This window comes from Heteronotia binoei, chromosome 3 (genome assembly GCF_032191835.1).
Source record: "Heteronotia binoei isolate CCM8104 ecotype False Entrance Well chromosome 3, APGP_CSIRO_Hbin_v1, whole genome shotgun sequence".
NCBI lineage: Eukaryota > Metazoa > Chordata > Lepidosauria > Squamata > Gekkonidae > Heteronotia > Heteronotia binoei.
Window position 1 is genome coordinate 171,457,805 of NC_083225.1, and position 23,410 is coordinate 171,481,214.

Here is a 23,410-nt window from a genome sequence, read left to right on the forward strand (position 1 = left end):
TAGTGATTCTGTACTTCACATCAGTCCTATTGAGCTGGCATTGTCACAATGGCACTGAGTTCTGCTGAGCACTAGTGCATTGCACTGGTTCTTCTGGACTTGCAATCCCCCCTTGCTTAGAGAGTGAGTTTGTATTTCACATCAATCCTGTTGAGCTGGCAATGTCATAATGGCACTGGGTTCTGCTGGACACTAGTACGCTGCACTGGTTCCACTGGACTTGCAAAAATGCCCCCTCCACGACCTTCAGTTTCTCCTGCAGAGATTCTCTGGCTTGACCTTAGTCTTCTTGGGTTTGTACTGCCACAGTGACATTGGTTCTACTGGGCTTGCTAAAATGCCCCCCACCCCACATTAAGTTTCTACTGTAGATTCTCTGGCTTGACCTTAATCCTGTTGGATTTGCACTGGTTTTGCTGGGCACATTGCACTGCTTCTGTTGGGCTTGCAAAAATGTCCCTCACCTTCAGTTTCTACTGCAGAGTTTCTCTGGGACTTTAATTCTGTTCTGCTGGGCTTCTATTGCCTCTTTTTGCTGTTTTTTTTCCCTCCATTGGAAACAGCCGATGATGAGGGCATCTTCTTTGAGGGGGGTGGGATATCTTGGACCCTGTAAATCTAATCCTCACCAAACTTGAAGGGCAAGTAGAGGAGAGTCAGCTGGAGATCCCTGGTGAGTTTGGTGTCTCTAGCACATGGGGAGGGGGGAGGCTGTTTTACCACATCACAAACCTCACCAAGTTGTTTTGCTCCTAAAAGTTTGTGGTGGTTCATGGTTTGCCCAATTCACAAACCACAAATCACCACAAACCTGGGCACACCATGCACTGAATGAAACCACATTTTCGCAGTTCATATCCATTCCTAGAGAAGAGGCCCGTCCTATGTGGCAAACCAAAGCTGTATCTGGTGCAAGAATTACTAAGAAGTCAACCTTAGATGGCAAATTAAGCAGCTCTCTTTGATTAGTGATGCACAGTACTCTACATACTTTAAGCCCTTAAACATTTCAGACATAACAGGAACATAATCAGCACAGCAGAATCTGCAATAAAAAAATTCCTATGAAGTTGCCTTATGCCAAACCAGCCACTGGTAAACTGTGGCCAGTATTGCCTCATTTGATCAACAGCAGCTTACAGGTCTCAAGTAAAAGTCTTTGCTAGATTTTCTGCCTGAGCTCTGGTCCTGTGCTAACAGTAACCGCATTATTTTGTCATGGCAAATGGTAATCAGGGCTGCAAGGTTTAAATTTAGCTACTAAAGTCGAGAGAAGCACCAAAAATTATTAGAGCACTGGATTAGGATCTGGGACATCTGGGTTCAAATCCCCACTCGCCGTGGACCAGTTATTCTCTCTTGGTTAACCTATGCCACAGGGTTGTTGTGCAGATATGAGGGGAGAAGGATGACGTAAACTGCTTTGGGTCGCCACTGGGGAGAAAAGTGAGGTATAATTTAATAAACAGGGATTTAGTTTATCAGTTGGGGTAAATTTCAACTAGTAATGGCATTATTAATTAGTGGAGTTGAAAGTTAAGGGCATGCTTGTTGATTCCTAAGGCTACATTGATCTGAACTGAGATTTGGAACAAGCGCACCCATCAATTTTCAGCAGTACCCATGCTGCTTGTAAGCCAAGCCTTGACAAATTTTCTTTGGCTTGAGGAACTGGCTGCAAAATTTAGGAGCCAGACTCGTTTTACAGTCTTTACACTTTTGTATTTTAATAACTACGTTCTTCTAATTATTGCAACCACAAAGCCTAATCCCTAGCCTCTTCACAATCTCGTGCGACACAAGCATCGTCACGTATAAGTAAACACGGGAGTAGCGCTGGTTGTCATCAACCAAAAATTGAACGCTAACCTTAACTCCCCAATTTCTCATAATTGCATTAGTGCTTTTAAAAACTCCATTGATATGAATTTACTGGAACCAGCACAGGAGGCAAATGATTACGAAATGAATTCATCCACCACCACGGAAGGATAAGTTAGCATATAAACAAACAATGACAAGAACTTCATGCACACGAATTGCTGTGTCATACAACAAAGCATGCTCTGATGGGAAATGAGCTTTGGACAAACCAAAGATTGCCAAGAGATGCTACAATAAAGTCACTGCTGAAAACACTAGGCACTACAATGAAATTCTTAGGTGCTGCAGAGCCCAAGGTTTGTCAACTGCTGTTATAAAGAACAAACAGTTGCAGAAGAAACATATTGCCCTGTTCTAGTTCACTAGTACAGACTCTCAATATGAGAGGTAATTTTCCTCACCCAAGAATATGACAAAATGGCCAGTCTTCACGAGAGTACCACATTCTTACATTCTCTGAGATTTACTGATGCAGAATGTACATATTGTATATAATTTAAACTGGGGTGTAGGCACTCTATCCAAACAGGCTTCTTCATGCTTGCATACAGAGCTAAGGGACTTAGCTAGGCTTTAACTAGACACATTCCTGCCCGCATTTGACGAGTCGGGATTCACTAAGTGTGTTTATGTGACACATTATTTTTACTACATCGACATCTGACAAAAGAAGGACCTTACTGCTTGGCTGAGAAGAAAAAAATCCATTCACCCTAAGACCTGGATTCAAAGCATTTATCAGATTGCCACCATCGATAGTGATGTGGGGTACACTCGTTCTACTGAGCTGCAAGTCCCCATTGCTCGAATTATTGCGATGTACAGAGTAATGCTTGGAATCCCCTGGAAGCAAAAAAAAAAAAATAAAACACAGTTTTAAATTACATCATTAGCTCTATCCATCAGATTGGAAATTAGAGTCAAGAATATATTTAAAACTGAGAAAGTCTAACTTATTTTTGTTCTGTGATTACAAGTGCTTATATTGAGTTTACCTAATTGCTTGAGTCTTAAGAATGTTCATGAAGCAAAGTTACAGGCAACTTAATATCCCTACATAATGCACCTAATACACAGGCATGTATTGGGTTTGAATGTTTTCTCTCCACACTTGTTCTTTCAACCTTGCAGTGCCAGAAATCACTGCATATGATAGCCAGGACTATGTCAGATGACAGCCAAAGTACTTCCTTTCAGGAAGACTCTGCTGCCAAAATACTGATTGACAGGTCTGCAATGTGTTACATCAGGAATAGTCACTTTGTTAATATAGCTATTAGCAAATATAGCCATCTATTTTTACCAGGTCCCACCAGAACTGTATCATTAAGATTTCTGCACAGCAAAACAGTTAGGAAATTTACTGGAGTATGAAAACACTAAAGTGGTAGCACTTAAAAAGACAACCAGGACAAAAAGAACACCACAAGTAGTTCCATGTGGCCAAGAAGGGTTTTGACTTGTAGGTCTTGAATATAAGCTTCTCCCCCCTCCCATGACAACCCTTTTTTTAAAAATATGTTTCACAATCAGTTTGTGATGAATCACAATAATCAACCATTCCAAAGAAAAGTACTGAATTCCATTAGCATTCCAAGGTCTTTTGAGTGTCTGAAGTATTGTCAAAAACAGACAGTAGGGTACAAGCTGATATATCCCTCACCAAAGTCATTCATCAATTTGTATCTGATTCAGAAATTCAATGAGTACTCTTAACTATTTACTGCTACGCATAAACTTGGATTTGTTGGAATTTATAGAAAAAGTAGTGCTTCACCAATCACCAATTTTAAAGGGGTGGGGCAACCATCTGCTTAAATCATTTGGAAGGAACAAAACTGACAAATGAAACAGCATTGCATTTGTTGGTGAAACAGCACTGCATATCTGCAAACAGCCCCTGGAGTTCTTTTTTCAATACTGTCTTCCACTCAAGATCCTTCTCACTTCCAGATAAACAGATGCACACCTCCCCTCCTCTATGAATGGATAGTTTCCACTGTTTTTAAACATTCCTCATGAGTCTTCCTTTTCTTTCAGACAAAAGACTGTAGAGCAGGGGTGTCAAACGTCTGGCCCATGGATCAGAACTAGCCTGCCCAGGGCTTTAATCAAGCCCCTGGGGCTCTTTTCTCCCCCCACCCCTCCCCTCTCATGGCCTCACCATTTGAAGCTCCAAGGCTAAGGAAGTTCCTTGCCTTTTCTGTCTAGTCTTTGCAGATTGCAGCACAGACAAAGCTGCAAGGAAAACCTGGAACAGATTATCCAGCAAAACTGTGGGGAGAACATGGAGTGGATTTTCCATTATGGTCTCTGTGCCCAGATACAGGGCCCAGGGACCTTGATGGAAGGCGCATTCCATGTTTTCCTTGTAGCTCTGTCTGTGCTGCATTGTGTTTCAGTGCAGTGGAGCTAGTTTCACTTTCAGCGTCCTTATATAAACAGAAGCTCAGGCTTCCTGGAGTAGTGTGTCCTTGCAAATAAAGGGTTCATGCTTTGAGCCAGTTTGTCTCTGCTCAATGGACCTGACCTAGTGAGTACTCTAATCTGAGTACTCTAATCTGGGAACCTGTAACCAAAGGGAAATATTATACTGGAGAGCCATTGCCAATCTGAGTAGACTGGGAAGCGGGGGGAGAAGCTTGCAATGCCATTTCATTGTTTTCCCAGGCTCAGAGCATTTCATATTTTTAATTTCTGCTGTGATCCTTCTGGGTTTTTTTTTTAAATGCACTGCCAAATCCCACTATATCCTCACCTTTCCATTTTAAATGAAATATTGCAAGTTTTGAGCATGTTTATATTTAAGTTAAAGAATAGCATATTTAATTGTGTTTGTCTGTGTATAAAGTTTATATCTCCATCATTACCTCACATTACATTTTATGACACACACGGCCCAGCCTCACAGTCCCATTTGTGTCAAATCTGGCCCTTCGAACAAATGAGTTTGACACCCGTGCTATAGAGGCCTTTGAGACGGCGAAGACCAAGCTTTTAAAGGGATGAACAGATCAGGGGAAGAAGTCTAAGGAAAATTCAAGAAGAAGCAGTGGTCTGTTGGGTGAGGGCACGATGGTCCCTTGCTTTTAGTATATTATAGCCTCGACTATCTTTTGTTACAAGTCTGTTATTTCTAAGGTTAATATGACCCAATATGCCTGAAACTAAATGTTTCTCTGAGTCCCTCTGAATGGACTTTTCATATGCTTGAAAAAATGAGAATTGAAAACAAATCTTTCTTATTCAACAAGAACTGAGATAAACCTTACCAGCAGCCCCATCCTTCTGGGTGAGTACACTGTGCACTCCTTGCCACAAAAGCTTGATTTCTTCATCAGTTGTAGTGTAATCCAAACACAATCCATTTTCTGAGTATGTGGGGCTTCTTTTTGTAACATTATTGTCCTGTGCAACCAATTGAGCAGTATTTGCCGATTGGCAAAGCAAAGGATCACACGCGACTATACCAGGAGGAGCTTCAGAAGGTTTCGTAGCGTTTTGAAGGGAAGGGTCTTCTGTAGTGTCTCTATTCAAATCCTGACCTTCATTTGAAAGTGAGCTTCCATTTTGATCCATCCTTTCGTCTGCTACAGATTTGTAAGGTGGATGAGGTGCAATGCCTTTGCCCTGAGTTTTCAGAATATTGGTGGCTTCGCTGGCAGACTGTGGTCGGATAATGGCACCCTTTCGGGTTTTGGGGGTAAAAGTTGAAGGGGCTTTGGCAGATTTTGGTCTTTTAATCATTTTTGCTCTACCTTTGCGTGGGTTACCTTTTGGATTTTTAAGGTCACCAGTACAGAGAGGAGGTTTAATTTCGTCACCTTTTGATGTCATCCACGCCTGTTTAGCAATGTGATACCTTGTAGATTCAAAAGGATTCAGTGTCTCATTATTTCTCTCTAAGCCTCTGGAAGCAGCAAGCTTGGTTGATGCCTGAGAATTATCTTGCCCATTTTCTAGAACAGCAGTACTAATAATGTAAGATGGAATGCTTCTAAGATCTGTTCTAGAAGTTGTGGCTTTAATGGGAAAACCAGAAGACTGGGATAGTGCCTGAGGTATTTCAATGATATTTTGCTCTAAACACTTTTCACCATTGTTTGTTTCTTGTACTCTGTTAATTTCATCAAACCATCTAAGCTTTTTATAGTTCTTTGGAACATCTGCATCTTTCCCTTTTGTTTTAGCCAGTTCAACACTGTCTCTAATAGCAGATAAAGGCCGATTCCCGAATCTGATCCCTCTGTTTACAACCACTGCTTTGAAACTAGTATAAGGCTCATATTTAGATTCTTTCTTCAAAATGCTTTTTGGCAATTTCACTTCTTTTCTCTTATCGTTATCATTCTGCTGATGGTCATGGTCAGGTAAATTAGCTGCAAGGTCTCCATAGGGTACACTGTCATTCTGTTGATCAAGGTTGTTTTTACATGTCTCTTCAGACAAAGATGCTTCATTGTTAATATCATTTAAGTATTTCTCCATTTCAGCACCTGTTGCACAATCTATATCTTCAGTACACTTTGCTGTGTGAACGTCTTTTCCCTTCTGCCGGTTATTTGCAGAGAAGCTATTATTGTTAGTGGTGGTGGGACTCCACTGTCCAGTAGGTAAGACTATAGGTGTTGCAGCAATTGGATTGAGGGGCTGTGCCAATGCTGCCCTGTTATTCTGGAGAACTTCAGAATGCTTCTCTGATACTAAACCAACTGGAGCTGGATCAGGGGGAGCCCAGGCTTTGCTAAATTTGAGTGCAGGTTTATCTGTAACTAACATATCCTCTGTGCTAACTGCTCCTGAAGATGGATTCTTCAATGGAGAGCATTTCTCACCTCTTTTATTTTGCATTAAGGCTAGATTATCATCAGAAGTACATTTCTTGGACTCTTTTTGTTCAGATGTACTTGGAAAGGAGGGCTTCTGACCAGGATCACAAACCTGCTCCTCAGGAATTAGAACATTGTATTTAGTTAAAATGTCACGAAAAGGAGTGGTTCTTTGGATATCTGAGGTATTTAAATTCATGAGCCAATTATTTACATGTTGATTTTTAGAAAAAGTCATGTTATCATAATCAGAGAAACTTCTGTTTTTAGCATGTGATTCCTGTGAATTGTATAATGTAGGGTCCACCTGTGCAGACCCAGAAGAATCATCACTGGGCGTTGCAAAGCTTTCGATTTGTTCGCCGGCTTCAAGGCTGTCTGGACTCTTAGTGCTTTCTGAATTGGCTATTTCCTTCACTTCTTGATGAAAAGTCTGAGAAAGAAAAGTAAATGAATTATGAATATTACTAACACATTGCCACTTAGTCAAGTTTTTAGATCAGTTTAGGTGAAAACTGAGGAAATCCTACTGTATTTTGTAAAGGAGGGTAATAGGTTTTTGGGTTTGAAGTTCACAAAAGTATCAAGATATTACAGACATTCTTATCCACATTACATGTATCATAAAAGGAAAAAAAATCAAAGGCTTTAATAGGAAACTTTAGTACTTCCCAAGAACTATATTTTTGATGTCTCTGAAAGTGTTTGAGCTATAGAACATCATTGTCCAAGCATGGTCAGATGTATTCAAAATACCAAGCAGTCAATTTCCTTTAACTGGTATTTGCACAAAAGCACTGATTTCAAGGCTAGAAAAAGGGTGCAAATTCCCAATACCCCACTTGCTTTATATTCTAGGTGCCAGCCCTGCACAAGGTGGGAATACGAATGTCCCGTTTCCTAGGCGCTACTATCCAATTTCTAGGCAACTGCATGCCTCAGATTTTTCTAGCTCTGATTTCACTCTATTTAGCCTAATACTTCTTTTTAAAAACACTCTACTTAGCCTAATACTTCTTTTTAAAAACACTCTACTTAGCCTAATACTTCTTTTTAAATCCAATGCCATGTTGCAAATTTAGACAATATGCTGCCTATGAAATGCTCTAGTAGACATAACCCAGAAAATATCTAACACTGCAAGAGCGGCTTAAATATATTAACAGTGAAATCTACTCAGACCTACGCCCTCTAACACCATTAACTTCAGTGGACTGAGAAAGGGGTAACTCTGCTTAAGATTGTTCTGCAAAACTCTGAAACAAGAAACCTGAACAAAATACAGATGGAAAATGCTTTAATTTCAATTACATGTATGTTTCCTTTGTTGCTTGATGAATAAGAATTAGGTGCACTTGTTTCTCTTGAAAGAGGAAAAAAGCTAGTTAATATTAGTAAAATAGGGGGGCAGGGTTTTATTGCAGGACCATTACTTTTTATCCATAGACTGAAACAAAGGATTGAATCCTACCAGCTGGCACAAGAGGGAGGGGGGTCCACTTCTGACACTTGAAAAGCTTTGTTGGGAGGCATGGGATCCATGTGGGCAAAAAGTCATGTAGGACAGGGCTGCAGTGAGGAGGGGAATCACTTGAATCTATTAAGATTTCCCCTGCTTCCTTTTGCACCGGCAGAAAAAATGGTAGGATCCAACCAATGTTCCCTCTAAGCTGCAGAGTCTTGTGAGCAAAAATTCTACTTTGTGAGCTACTGGCATTAAAGTTGTGAGCTAATGCATAAATTAGTTTGCTCTAGGGCCATTTTTCCTGAGCTAAGACAAAAATGTGTGAGCTGGAGGCTAAAAATCTGCAAGCTAACTCACACTAACTCAGCTTAGAGGGAACACTGAATCCAACCCAGAATCTCTAGCTGTAACATTCTCAAAATAGCAAAAAAAACAGGCAAGCACACAGTACAAACACTATTATTGTATTCAAGCTTACTAGTGAAAGTAGATTTATTTTAAAGGAAGTCAATAGGAACAGCTATTTATTATGGTTAGCAAGGTCTCTATGGATCTTTCACTAGGTTTTTTAAAAAAGGAATGTTAGGAATCTTTATAGGCCTGAAACACCGAGACATTAAAGCAGTACTTAATCATTAAAAAACCAAGTCTGATGCACAATCTGAGCTCTGAAGTTCTCTATACAAACAACTGTAATAACTGTGTCTAACATAAGCTACAGAATCGGGTATATACTGTTTCTTATCACCAATCCTTACTTAATTACAAAAGATTACATCAAATGAAAAATTATAACAAAAGTATCATTCACTAAATGAACGCTGTTACTGCACCATATTGCTATATGCCTCTATGTTAAGTTCCTAAAACACATAAATAATCCTCAGATGGGAACGTAAAACTTTACCCAACCTACTTGAAAAGACTCAGCGGCCCCTAGTGGCAATTTATTATGTGGAAGCAAAATAAGTTGTTTGTATTATTGTTTTCCAGGTCATCCACTAAAGTTAGTGTGGATTTAGACAGTCCAGAGTACATATCCTAAATTCCAAGGGAATCTAGACAGCGAATAGATTTTGATACTTTTTGACTGTTAAGTGTTCTACTATAACGTAATTTTGTCACCAAAATATGGCTTTTGAAAGTATTTTTGTTGTTCTGAAGTAAAAACAGCTAGCGCAAGAAACCTGCTAACTTTTTAAAAAGGAAATTCTGGTACACAATTTCAAAAACGAAAAAGAACTTGAGTAATACTATATGAATTACTCTCTCAATAAAGCCACATCATCTTCTGACTGGGATAAAAAAGATCTCCATTCCTACTCATGTTTGATGAAGGAAGCTTTTGCTCTTCAAAGCTTACACACCCTGAAAATCGTATTGGTCTCTAAAGTGCCACTGGACTAAAATCTAACTGTTCTACCGCAGAAACACCATGGCTACCCTCTGAAACTTTCATCAGTGTTTTCAAAGCTTTTAAATAACTATTGATATGTTTTTAAAACTAATAGTTATAGCTAATGTTCCCTCTAAGTTGTGGAGTTTTGTGAACAAAAATTCAACTTTGTGAGCTACTGGCATGAAAGTTGTGAGCTACTGCAAAAATTAGTTTGCTCGGGGGCCATTTTCTCTGAACTAAGACAAAAAATGTGTGAGCCAGGGGCAACAAAACTGCGAGCTAACTCACATTAACTCAGCTTAGAGGGAACACTGGTTATAGCCGATAATTAAAGGATAGCCAGGAGTTGAGGAGCAGACTCACAGTGCAATCCTAAGCAGAGTTACACCCTTCTAATTCCATTGAAGAGAACGGGCTTAGAAGAGTGTCTCTGCTTAAGAGTGCACTGTGAGTCTGCTCCTCAGCCCCTGATCCTCATTCCAAGCAGTATCTTTCTGTACCACTGCACAATCAGTAGAGAGCAGCCAGTTAACTGACTGATAAAGGTAACAGGCCCTTTCCTACTGCCTTGTGTGGAACTGACATTCTGATCTTGGATTGTAATAAACTTGGCCACAGGGTGCAGCAAGATGGGCATGTAAGATCCTCACTGGGCTGTGAATAACTACGCATAAGAACATAAGAGAAGCCACGTTAGATCAGGCCAATGGCCCATCCAGTCCAACACTCTGTGTCACACAGTGGCCAAAACAAAAATTATATATATACACACACACATACACACTGTGGCTAATAGCTACTGATGGACCTCTGCTCCATATTTTTATCTAACCCCCTCTTGAAGGTGGCTACGCTTGTGGCCGCCACCACCTCCTGTGGCAGTGAATTCCACATGTTAATCACCCTTTGGGTGAAGAAGTACTTCCTTTTATCCGTTTTAACCTGTCTGCTCAGCAATTTCGTCGAATGCCCACGAGTTCTTGTATTGTGAGAAAGGGAGAAAAGTACTTCTTTCTCTACTTTCTCCATCCCATGCATTATCTTGTAAACCTCTATCATGTCACCCCGCAGTCAACGTTTCTCCAAGCTAAAGAGCCCCAAGCGTTTCAACCTTTCTTCATAGGGAAAGTGTTCCAGCCCTTTAATCATTCTAGTTGCCCTTTTCTGGACTTTCTCCAATGCTATACTATCCTTTTTGAGGTGCGGCGACCAGAACTGCACACAGTACTCCAAATGAGACCACACCATCGATTTATACAGGGGCATTATGATACTAGCTGATTTGTTTTCAATTCCCTTCCTAATAATTCCCAGCATGGCGTTGGCCTTTTTTATTGCAAACGCACACTGTCTTGACATTTTCAGTGAGTTATCTACCACGACCCCAAGATCTCTCTCTTGGTCAGTCTCTGCCAGTTCACACCCCATCAACTTGTATTTGTAGCTGGGATTCTTGGCCCCAATGTGCATTACTTTGCACTTGGCCACACTGAACCACATCTGCCACGTTGACGCCCACTCACCCAGCCTCAACAGATCCCTTTGGAGTTCCTCACAATCCTCTCTGGTTCTCACCACCCTGAACAATTTAGTGTCATTCGCAAATTTGGCCACTTCACTGCTCACTCCCAACTCTAAATCATTTATGAACAAGTTAAAGAGCATGGGACCCAGTACCGAGCCCTGCGGCACCCCACTGCTTACCATCCTCCACTGCGAAGACTGCCCATTTATACTCACTTTCTGCTTCCTGTTACTCAGCCAGTTTTTGATCCACAAGAGGACCTGTCCTTTTACTCCATGACTCTCAAGCTTTCTAAGGAGCCTTTGATGAGGAACTTTATCAAAAGCTTTCTGGAAGTCAAGGTAAACAACATCTATCGGGTCTCCTTTGTCCACGTTTGTTCACCCCCTCAAAGAAATGTAACAGGTTAGTGAGGCAAGATCTTCCCTTACAGAACCCATGCTGAGTCTTCCTCAATAACCCGTGTTCATCAATGTACCTACTCATTCTGTCCTTGATAATGGTTTCTACCAACTTTCCCGGTATTGAAGTCAGATGGACTGGCCTGTAATTTCCCGGATCTCCTCTGGAACCCTTTTTAAAGATGGGGGTGACATTTGCTACCTTCCAGTCCTCAGGAACGGAGGCAGATTTCAATGAAAGATTACAGATTTTTGTTAGAAGATCCACAAGTTCAACTTTGAGTTCTTTCAGAACTCTCGGATGTATGCCATCCGGACCCGGTGACTTATTAGTTTTTAATTCGTCTATCAGTTGTAGGACGCATGCTACACCACACACAGCAGTGGTGCAAGGATCAGGCTGGAATGCCTGGGTTAAGTCCTATGGAGTGCCCCTAATATATGCCAAGTGTGTGTGGGAACCCTGTGCTTCCTTGTATTTGTAAGTCCTGTGCTTCAAAGTCCTTAAGAGAATGCTGATGTATTCCCACTGAAATCAATAGGCTTAAGCAGTTAAAATACTACTTCTGCTGAGGTAGTCTGTGAACTGAAACATTAAGATGGGAAAGAAAGTAAGTGTTGGCTAACGATACCTGAAGATTGCTGAAATGCTGTTCTTGCTGGCGCTGCTGCATTTCCTCCAGATTTTTCTGGAAATTAAGCTGGTCTCTATTTGGACTGGTGCTATCATTTTCCTCCATTATTTTATCACCACCAGTTTTCCCCGTATTTTGTTTCCACTGAAAAGGGCCATTTTTGAGTGCCAAGGAAGCTGTGTCAGTAGTTCTTTTAAAGGGAAGAAAAAATACATTTACTTTTAGCTATACTTCTTACTAGTTTCATGCACAATCCTCCATATTAATTTCCTTTAAAACTAATATGATACCTAGAATGTAACATGTAGAACAACTTGAAGTATTTAATAGCTGCATGTAGCATTTGTAAGGAAACACATTTCAAAGGAAATGTATCCCAAATGATCATCCAACTAGAGACATTTGTTGTTGTATTTGATTGCATTGTTAAATATTTTGTTAAGAATCTACAATGTCCTGAAGGAGTCTAAAAGATCTGAAATATTTGAAAGCAGAGATTTTGGTGCCACAATAAATAACAAAGGCAGGATTCTTTCAAATACCCTTTTATGCACAAGAAACTGCCTGAGGTAGTGAGAGCCAGGAGTGAAAAGGAAAAGGGGAAATGAAGGTACGATGCTGAAAAATAAGACAAAAGGCCAATGCTCTATGTGGAAATAAACTGAGCACTGAAAAAAAGAGGACAGCTGGAAACAAAGCCATGAAGGTGGCTAAATGAAGAGAATTATTTTTTTTAAAGCAAACAGTTGGAACTTAGGTTTCTACCTCCGCAGAGAAATGTGTAGTTGTTTCAGAAGGATGCAATTATGTGTGATGCTGGAGGCTCCACATATAGGTATCCCAAGATTTTTTTAAAAGAAAAAGAAAAATATCGTGCAAGGATAGATGGAATTCCGAACGCGACTCGGGTTTAAGTATTCCCAATCTGAAATGGCCCCAGGGCAACTGCTACTTATACCATGATATAAGTATCTGTATATTTGTTCAAGTGACTGCTCCTTCGGACCATTTCTGATTAGGAAACCAGCATGGGGGAAGGGTTAGGGTCCTTATTTATTTATTTATTAGATTTGTATACTGCCCTCCCTGCCGAAGTGGGCTCACCTCTTCACCCCTTACACAAAGTCCGGTTCAGATTTGGGCTCCACCGCCATATTTTTGCTTAAAAAAAAAAAATAAAGCAGGGAACTTATATACAGAACTTCCAATGTCACATGTAATTGCACCCAGGGAGGCCCAAGTTCAAATCAACTTTCAAGCATAAATGTTATGAAGATCTTAGGACCACATATAGTGGCCTGAGCTTGGATGAAAGGTGTGAAAAATATTTTTTTTAAAAAAAATTGACACAGGATGAAATATCAAATTAAGCAAAAATATTGAAGTGAAGAAAGGTCTTGAGGACATACCCTAAAAATAATCACAATGGTTGTTTCAGAAGAATGCAGTGGGTTATTTAAGACAATTACGGGTAACCTAACGTTATGCATTAGGCATAACATCCAAATTGCAAGATGTCATAGTTCTGCTGTACACTGCATTGGTCAGGTCACACCTGGAGTATTGTGTGCAATGAGCTTAAATTAAGGGCAGGAAGGGACCGGCTGGATACTAGGGAAAACTTTTTTACAATAAGAGTTGTTCAACAATGGAATCAGCTACTGAGGGGGGTGGTGAGCACCCACTCACTGGCAGTCTTTACACAACGACTAGACAAACGCTTGTCAGGGATGTTGTAAGCTGATCCTGCACTCAGCAGGGGGGTGGACTAGATGGCCTGTACGCCCCCTTCAAACTGAGAGATTCTATAACAGAAATATTTAAAATGCCCGTAAACATTATCCGGTTAGAAAAATACAACCCACCTCATCTCTGACATGTGCTGTTTCTTCTGCTTCTGATATCTTCTATTTATGCTTCTGATATCTTGTCAGATGTTTTCGCAAAAATCCCTCAAGTTAACATATGGTTCTTACAATGACTGTATATTTAAATAAACAGACAAATTACCTGCCATCGCCTCTGTATAATGGCAACTGTAATCCAGTTATTTGAATTTTCTCAAAAGCCTCATCCAATTTAGGTTCTGGTTTTCTCTCCACTAGAAGTTTTAAAAAAGAGATGCAACCTTGAAAAGTAGCTTGCAGAAATGTCAAGTTCTTAACATTAAAAGACTAAGGATTAGTCTTCAAAAGACTGATCCCACACCAGCACCTTTCATTTCAGTACTTAACATTGTTTCCTTCTTACTGTGCCTTACGATGAAATCCTATGCAGTTACGCCACCAGATGAAGCCCCCACCCTGGGGAAATAACACTTCCCTCAGGGCTGTTTCAGGTTTGGAAAATGGTGCAGGGGCCCCTCCCTTAAGTCATGTTGACAGAGTAGCAAATATCTTAATCAATTATCAGGAAATTATTACTCCCTCAGCACATCCCACCAAAAATCTGAAACTCAGCAAGCCCAGGATGCACCACTACCAACTCTTCCCCCCCTCCATCTGATGAGTAAGTAGGAAACATTAACTCACATTTGGACTTGGTGTATTTGTGACAGCCAGTCTAGAATTAAGTGAAATGCCATATTGCATGGCTTCACCCTTGGAAAGCTGACTGAGACATCAGACTGTGCTAAAACTGCCACCTACTCTCAACAGTGTGTACTCATTCCAATAATAAACACTGAAAACTAAAGCTGATTAAATGCACTAAACAATGCACAATAAATCCAATGTGACCGGGGGGGGGGGGTGGAATAGTTAAAGGAAAATTCCTGGACTCAAATAATTGAATGGAAATTCTAAAATACACACTTTTATTGCATTTCATAGGGATGCCAACTCCAAAATATACAGTCCTGTTTGCAAAGCAAGCCAGTTTCTACAACACATCGACAAATTTGAAATTAACCAGACAAAAGAGCTTGTCGCTGATCTTGTAGTTGTTAACTGCAGTGATTTACCATACTTCTTCAGAGTGTCCTTTAATCTAATAATAATAATAATAATAAAATTTTATTTATATCCCGCCCTCCCTGCCTAGGCAGGCTCAGGGCGGCTAACAACATTTATAAACATAGAGAACAATAAATAGAGGGCTTAAAATTAACATTATTAAAAACCAGTCAATATACAATTAAAATTTAACTTAATCTGGCAGTAGTGATGGTATTTCCGGCACTAATTTCTGTCAAGTTTACATAGTTTACATAATAACATAGGTCCTTAAACAGAACCATTTTTGGCGGCTCCCTTTATAAACAACCATAATTCAGCAGTCCGTGTACGCTAGCTTGAAGAGGGTGGTCTTGCAGGCCCTGCGGAACTGATCGAGGCTCCGCAGGGCCCGCACCTCCTCCGGGAGCTGATTCCATAGGGAAGGGGCCGCGATTGAAAAGGCCCGTGCCCGGGTGTTCTGAAGTTTAGCTTCTTTCGGCCCAGGAGTAGTCAGTTTATTTTTTCCCAGCTGACCTCAGTGCTCTCTGGGGCTCATATGGGGAAAGACGGTCCCTCAGGTAGGCCGGTCCTCAGCCATATAGGGCTTTAAAGGTAATGACCAGCACTTTGTACTGGACCCGGTATGTAATCGGCAGCCAGTGCAGTTCACGTAGCCCCGGCTGTATATGCTCCCACCTCGGGAGTCCCAGCAACAGCCTGGCCGCCGCGTTCCGCACTAGCTGCAGCCTCCGGGTCCGGCACAAAGGCAGCCCCAAGTAGAGGGCATTACAGTAGTCCAATCTTGAGGTGACCGTCGCATGGATCACTGTTGCAAGGTCCCGATGCTCTAGGAAAGGGGCCAACTGCCTCGCCTGCCTCAGATGGAAGAATGCTGACTTGGCAGTGGCTGCTATCTGGGCCTCCATTGATAATGAAGGCTCCAGTAAAACACCCAAGCTCTTTACCTGGCGCAAAACCTCTTTAACTGCACAAACCTGCTCTCTTTCGCTGTGCATATGGAAGATGACCCCGCAGGAACTTCTCAGTTGCTTCCTGGAGTTTCAGTTTCCGTTGCAGTAAAATCTGTTCTCTAAATCTTTGTTCTTTTTCTTCCTCTTCCTTCCATTTTTCTTCAAGTGCTCTATTTAAGAATAACTACTTTTTAAATAAAAATAATTACCATGAAATTGCAAGTGGTCTTTATGAAAATTATTTGCTAAAGTTTCCTTTTTCTTTTTTGCTTAAACTCTTCTGTCCCAAAAGAATGCTGTACTCTGTATTTAGAAAGGTAAGGCTTAATACGGACCGTGTTTCAAGCTTGGCAGTTTGCGGATATTGTGAACACACCAAATCCTACCTGACATAAAAGGTAAATTCCAAGGTTATTGCCCAGGCAATGGCAATGGCTTCTCCATTAATGGCTCCTGTTCTCAAAAACCTCAGGGGTACTCAGGCGTTGTGAAACCATCAGCAGTGGTACGACTGCTTAGAGTGGTCACAACAGCTTCTCACCAGGAAGCATAAGTCCATGGCACTACATTACTACTTTGGAGTCCTTGCAACCATTCTGATCACTCACAAGCAGTACTGGTAGTTGTTGCATAGCCTCTGGCCAGGCAGGATACTACCTTCCAGATAGTATTGGGGTTTGGTGGAGATCAGCTGGAAAAGAGCTGTTTTCGGAAAATCATTCTGAAATTCAGGAAAGCAAACTAGCTTTAAGTAGTTGTTCAAATATATGTTGATTACAGGACAGGCAAAACAACAGACAGGATGGTCTTGCATGTGTATGAGAGGGGCATCCAATTCTAAATAGTACATGTGGCTAAGCAGGAATGGATTTTATGGGGGGTTTAAAAGAAGCTACACTGTTGGGGAAAGGACACACAATATATTCTGATATTGAAACTAAAGCATGGAAAACAAGGGATGTGATGTGAAGTTGTTTTCCAACTCCTATCTACCTAAGACTAAAACATCAAAAATCCAACCTGAAATAGCCTGTGATATATTGATAATGATCAGACATGAATGTTCATTCTTCCCCCAGAAAAAAAGATGAGTATATAACATCAAATGAATCTAACTACAGACCAAGACTTGCTCCACATTGAATTGTTGTTCCACATCCGCCCCCAAACAAAAAACCCTCAGTGATTTTTATTTTAGATTCTGCACAACACTGTTGAGCTTTTTTCCATCTCCACTGAGGGTTTCCTCAACCTGTTTTGGTACTCTCCATCCTGAAAGACTGTATCCAAAGTGGATGTGTGGGAGTAAAAAGAAAGGTGGAGGGATTTTTAAAACTTCTTATACAGATCTTGCACCACTTCCTTCACTCCTACCATCCCCTCTACCTCCTACAGGTTTCTTGCTAGTTTTTTTTTTTTAAATCAGCAATTGGTATATTACCAATAGTCAGGGCTTTTTTTGAACAGGAACACAGAGAAATGCAGTTCTGGCTAGCTTGGCATTAGGGGGTGTGGCCTAATATGCAAATTAGTATCTGCTGAGGTTTTTTTCTATAAAAAAACCCTGTGTGAAACAATGGTGATGTTTGGTGCAGTGCTTAAGTGTGCGGACTCTTATCTGGGAGAACCGGGTTTGATTCCCCACTCCTCCACTTGCACCTGCTGGAATGGCCTTGGGTCAGCCATAGCTCTGGCAGAGGTTGTCCTTGAAAGGGCAGCTGCTGTGAGAGCCCTCTCCAGCCCCACCCACCTCACAGGGTGACTGTTGTAGGGGAGGAAGGTAAAGAAGATTGTGAGCCGCTCAGAGACTCTTCGGAGTGGAGGGCAGGATATAAATCCAATATCATCATCTTCTTCTTGATGTCAGGGTGTGTGGCATAATATGCAAATAAGTTCCTGCTGGGCTTTTTCTACAAAAAAAGCCCTGCCTCTAGTGACATAAAAAGCAAAAATCACACTGCAGGTAGGGAAACGACTGGCACAAGGCAATAATACAGTGAAAAATATCTGCAGAGGTTCAGTTGCCAATGAAAATACCTTTACTTTTACAGTCACAATGGCTGCTAACAGACTGGCACTTTGGGTCGAATCACAGATGCCTCTGAAGTCGACCCAAAAAAACCCCGGCCACACGGCAACATCTGCTGGCCACCCCCATCCCGCACTTACCCCATCCTGAGAGACGCTCCAGTTGCCTCAAAAAGGAACCACTTGGAAAGTGGTCCCTTTTCACTGGAGTGGCTCTGAGGCAGCGGCCGGCCGTCTGGAAGCCCAGAGAGCACCTTACAAGCGCCTGGGCAGCTACGAGCGGGACGTGTGACCATTCCACACGCTCCCAGCCGCCCAAGGCCTGCCCCTTCTTCCGGCGCCGTCCAGAAGCTCCGAGGCGCTCTTCTTTCAGCTGGCTTTCTTAAGGGCGGCTGCAAGCCACCCCAAAATGGCCGTCTGTTATCAACCAATAGGCCCAAAACTGGGGGGGGGAGGTATCCTATGCAGGTGGTGAAAAAATGCTATCAACTCAAAGCTGATCTATGATGACTCTGTAGGGTTTTCAAGGCAAGAAGTGTTTTGCCTTTGCCTGCTTCTGCATAGCAGCCCTGGACTTCCTTGGTGGTCTCCCATCCAAGTACTATCCAGGGCTGACCCTTCTTAGCTTCTGAGATCCAATAAGAGCGTCTCACTAGTCCATCTAACAATGAGCCAAAAAATGTTCAAGTGTCATATTTTGAAAACTAAAGGCATTGCAATTAAGTGCCTCTGGGGCAAACCCTTCATTTTCAGCTTAAGGATTAAAAAATCAGTATCAAAGATACTAGCTGTGCAGCTCAATCTCATGCACAGTCCCCAAAGACGATCTCAACTGGTGGGCAAGCTCATATGGGAGATGGCATCCTACTTTTATGCACTCCAGGCCCAAGTCATTTATGGCTTTAATGGGGGAAAGAGCAGGTTGAATTGAGCCTGGAAGCATAACCAGTGCAGCTCTTTCAGTAGAAAATTATAACGTGTTCCAGTGAGTATCCTTGCCACAGCATTACATGCTACTGCGGCTTCAAAATAATCTCCAAACAAAGCCCCCACGCAGAGCACCTGGCTGAGATCAGAGCACTGACTGCAGCAACCAGATCAAAGATTCACTGTCCAGCACATACTCTTGGTCTAATCGCTACAAGAAATCAGCACTAAAGTAATTATTTTCCACATGTAACTTGCTTTAGCACACCGAGAAGTGGCATCCAACCAATGCTAGGGGTTTTCAGCGGTACATGTGGGGTCTGTCTAGGTATCAGTCTGCAAATCCTTAAGAGAAATCACCTCTCATTGCATCCTTCTTCAATCTCTCTTCCAAAACTGTGATTTTGCAGTCTCCCCCCCACCCCTTATCGAGACTATAAATACAAAGTCTCTTATATTAAGACAAGTATAATATCAAAAAGAATATGCTAGGTTAGCAATGCAAATAAAAGACTCCAGAGTTTTTCATTACCTGGCCATATGCCATTTCAGGTGGTTTCAACTCATGAACTCTGCACATGTCTTGATTGCACTGGGGTAAACCAGTACTGTAACAGAAAGCTAACAAGATACCTTATCCTTGAGCTATGATTTAATTTAGCACCAATTTGAAAAGGTCAGCAGAGTGTTAACCTTGCTCACTACGAGTTTAGTCACACAATCATGCTTGATAAAGAAAGTTTCAAAAATCTGATTATCACTGTTAAATGTCACGTCCTTAGAAGCACACTGGAAACCTATTGTAAGCAGACGATCATAGCTATTCTGCAACTTTTAAAAACATATTAAGTATACAAAAAGACATCTGAATAAAAATACACAGAAAATAAAACATGACCTATACTTGCATACCTCCTTCGTTTATTTGTTTCTAGAGAATGTTTTCTTGCTCGATTGTGAATCCTTCTTTGATCCTTTAGCAATTCATGACGTTCTTTTGATAAATCTCTCTCAAGAAAAATCCTTAGATTTCTGATTGTGACATTAAAGACAATGGAAACCGTAGCAAAAATTCTAGAAACCCCAGTTAAATGCTTGCTTATGATCTAGATCAGAAATTAAATTGTATGTAATTGTAATGTCCTATTTCCATTAATCCTTTCACAGGAAATAAATGTATACACTAAATTAAAACCAAAAACCAGTTCTGTGTTCTTAGACCAAAAGTAATATTGCATTAATTAACCGATTAATTCAAACGCTGTTCACATCAGTATTTATAATGATCCTAAGTACGCTTAGAATTAAGTTCCACTGAAATTAATGGGGATTAATTCCACCTAATTAATAGGGTTTTTGCAGTCGGAACTCCGCTGCATATTAGCCACACCCTCTTGATGTAGCCAATCCTCCTGAAGCTTTCAGTAGTCCCTGTACTAAGAGCCTTGTAAGCTCTTGGAGGATAGGCTACATCAGGGGAGTGCGGCCTAATAACAGAGAGCCAGTTTGGTGTAGTGGTTAAGTGCATGGACTCTTATCTGGGAGAACTGGGTTTGATTCCCCACTCCTCCACTTGCACCTGCTGGAATGGCCTTGGGTTAGTCATAGCTCTGGCAGAGGTTGTCCTTGAAAGGGCAGCTGCTGTGAGAGCCCTCTCAGCCCCACCCACCTCACAGGGTGTCTGTTGTGGGGGGAGAAGATATGGGAGATTGTAAGCTGCTCTGAGTCTCTGATTCAGAGAGAAGGGCGGGGTATAAATCTGCAATTCTTCTTCTTCAAAGGAGTTTCTACTACAAAAAAGGCCCTGTAATTCAACATCTTATATGGCCTGTAATGCAAAACAAAGGCAGAAAGATTAATAACTGTGAGCTGTCAAGCTGCAACCGACTCAGCCTCAGGACCTTGGGGTTTTCAACAGAAGCGGCCCTCTGCACAGCACCCCCAGTCCTCCTTGATGGTCTCCTATTCGAGTACTAACCATGGTCAACACTATTTAGCTTCTGAACTCTGATAAGATAAGGTTAGTCACATCTAGTCAGTCTCCTACAATAGGGCTGCTTACCCCTATTCTAAATTCTGAAACACAGACACATACAAGGCAGGGTTTTTTGCTGATCCAAAAATATACTTTTAAAACAGTTACACATGAAGCATCTGAGAAAATCCCCGACGTATTTGTGGAACAGCAGCACATCTTTTGCTCAGCATGCTGGGCCCCTGAGTTGCTGCCAGCACTGCTCAGCAATGTCAGCTCAGCAGGTTCCCAAGTCCAACTACAACCTTAACCTCTCTCCTGTTTTTTCCAAAGCACACATTGCCCATCTCTGATATAAAATGTTACGTTGCAAATTGAGGATTCTTGATACTTGGGCGGGGGGACAACAGTGGGAGGGCTTCTAGTGTCCTGGCCCCACTGATGGACCTCCTGATGATGGCACCTTGTTTTTTTTTGGCCACTGTGTAACACAGAGTGTTGGACTGGATGGGCCATTGGCCTGATCCACCATGGCTTCTCGTACGTTCTTATGATGAAAACCAGCCCCATGTCTGCAAAAAAGTGTGGACTATTTATTGCTAGTTCCCTGGGGCTGCAATCCTTAACACATCTAAAAGTAAAGGTAGTCCCCTGCGCAAGCACCAGTCGCTTCCGACTCTGGGGTGACGTTGCTTTCACAACGTTTTCACGGCAGACTTTTTATGGGGTGGTTTGCCATCGCCTTCCCCAGTCATCTACGCTTCCCCCCCAGCAAGCTGGGTACTCATTTCACCGATCTCGGAAGGATGGAAGGCTGCGCCAACCTGGAGCCGGCTACCTGAACCAGCTTCCACTGGGATTCAACTCAGGTTGTGAGCAGAGAGTTTGACTGCAGTACTGCAGCTTTACCACTCTGCTCCATGGGGCTCTTTTAACACATCTAGTTGGCAGTAAACCACATTGAACTTAACAGGATTTTACTTCTGAGTATGCATGCTTAGAATCATAGAGCCGGAAGGGGCCATACAGGCCAGCTAGTCCAACCCCCTGCTCAATGCAGCATCAGCCTACAGCATCCCTGACAAGTGTTCGTCCAGCTGCTGCTTCAAGACAGCCAGTGAGGGGAAGCTCCCTCGGTAGCTGATTTCACGGTTGATCAACTCTTACTGAAAAAAGGTTTTTCCTAATATCCAGCTGGTACCTTCCCACCCTTAATTTAAGCTCAATATTGCGGGTCCTACAGGACTCAGCCATCAAAAGGAGCAGCTCTCCCTGCCCTCAGACAGCTCCCTGCCCTTAGAACTGCACTTTAGGACCTTGCCATCCATAGAGGGCCATGTTATATATTGCACAGCAACAAATATACCACCAAACATGCACTTGACAGGAACCCAAGGCAATCCCAGCTCTCTGCTTTGAGGCACTCACTATATTTCTGTAAAAGTCTGCACATCTAAAATGTAAAACATGAGACGCACAAGTGTACAAAGCCACTATGAACCTTAGGCTGCCTATGGTTTTCTCTTAAGCACGTATTTAACGACAAACCCAGATTTACTATCACATAGCATGCAAAAGAACGAATCTCCCCAAAGAATGAACCTCTGTGACAAACATATGCTTCTGAATATCTGTATAACTCATTTCACACTTTCAACCTGGTTAGCTATACATTCTGATCCTATGCCAAGAGTTAGGCTTAGAACTATTGATCTCAATAGGCAAGTCTAACTCTCAGTAGGCAGAACAAAGTTAGAATCCAATGGCACCTTTAAGACCAACAAAGCAGAAATGGGCAGTCTTCGCAGTGGAGGAAGGTAAGCAGTGGAGTGCCGCAGGGCTCAGTACTGGGTCCCATGCTCTAACTTGTTCATAAATGATTTGGAGTTGAGAGTAAGCAGTTAAGTGGCCAAGTTTGCAGATGACACTAAATTGTTCAGGGTGGTAAGAACCAGAGAGGATTGTGAGGAACTCCAAAGGAATCTGTTGAGGCTGGGTGAGTGGGCGTCAACGTGGCAGATGAGGTTCAATGTGGCCAAGTGCAAAATAATGCACATTGGGGCCAAGAATCCCAACTGCAAATCCAAGTCGATGGGGTGTGAACTGGCAGAGACTGACCAAGAGAGAGATCTTCGGGTCGTGGTAGATAACTCACTGAAAATGTCAAGACAGTGTGCGATTGCAATAAAAAAGGCCAACGCCATGCTGGGTATTATTAGGAAGGGAACTGAAAACAAATCAGCCAGTATCATAATGCCCCTGTATAAATCGATGGTGAGGTCTCATTTGGAATACTGTGGGCAATTCTGGTCACCGCACCTCAAAAAGGATATTATAGCATTGGAAAAAGTGCAGAAAAGGGCAACTAGAATGATTACAGGTTTGGAACACTTTACCTATGAAGAAAGGTTAAAACGCTTGGGGCTCTTTAGCTT

At 41.9% G+C, this 23,410-nt stretch overlaps 1 protein-coding gene across 1 annotated transcript in view; it reads right to left on the reverse strand.

The window, feature by feature from the left end:
* The window catches only part of CEP126 (centrosomal protein 126), a 31,569-nt gene that overhangs the window by 5,792 nt on the left and 2,367 nt on the right, over window positions 1–23,410 (reverse strand). The window contains exons 2-7 of the mRNA XM_060234904.1: window positions 19,913–20,032; window positions 16,070–16,215; window positions 14,149–14,239; window positions 12,136–12,328; window positions 5,157–7,146; window positions 2,566–2,727 (exon numbers count right to left, since the gene is read on the reverse strand). Coding sequence (XP_060090887.1) covers window positions 2,566–2,727; window positions 5,157–7,146; window positions 12,136–12,328; window positions 14,149–14,239; window positions 16,070–16,215; window positions 19,913–20,032 — 2,702 coding nt within the window. The remainder of the gene's footprint in view (window positions 1–2,565; window positions 2,728–5,156; window positions 7,147–12,135; window positions 12,329–14,148; window positions 14,240–16,069; window positions 16,216–19,912; window positions 20,033–23,410) is intronic.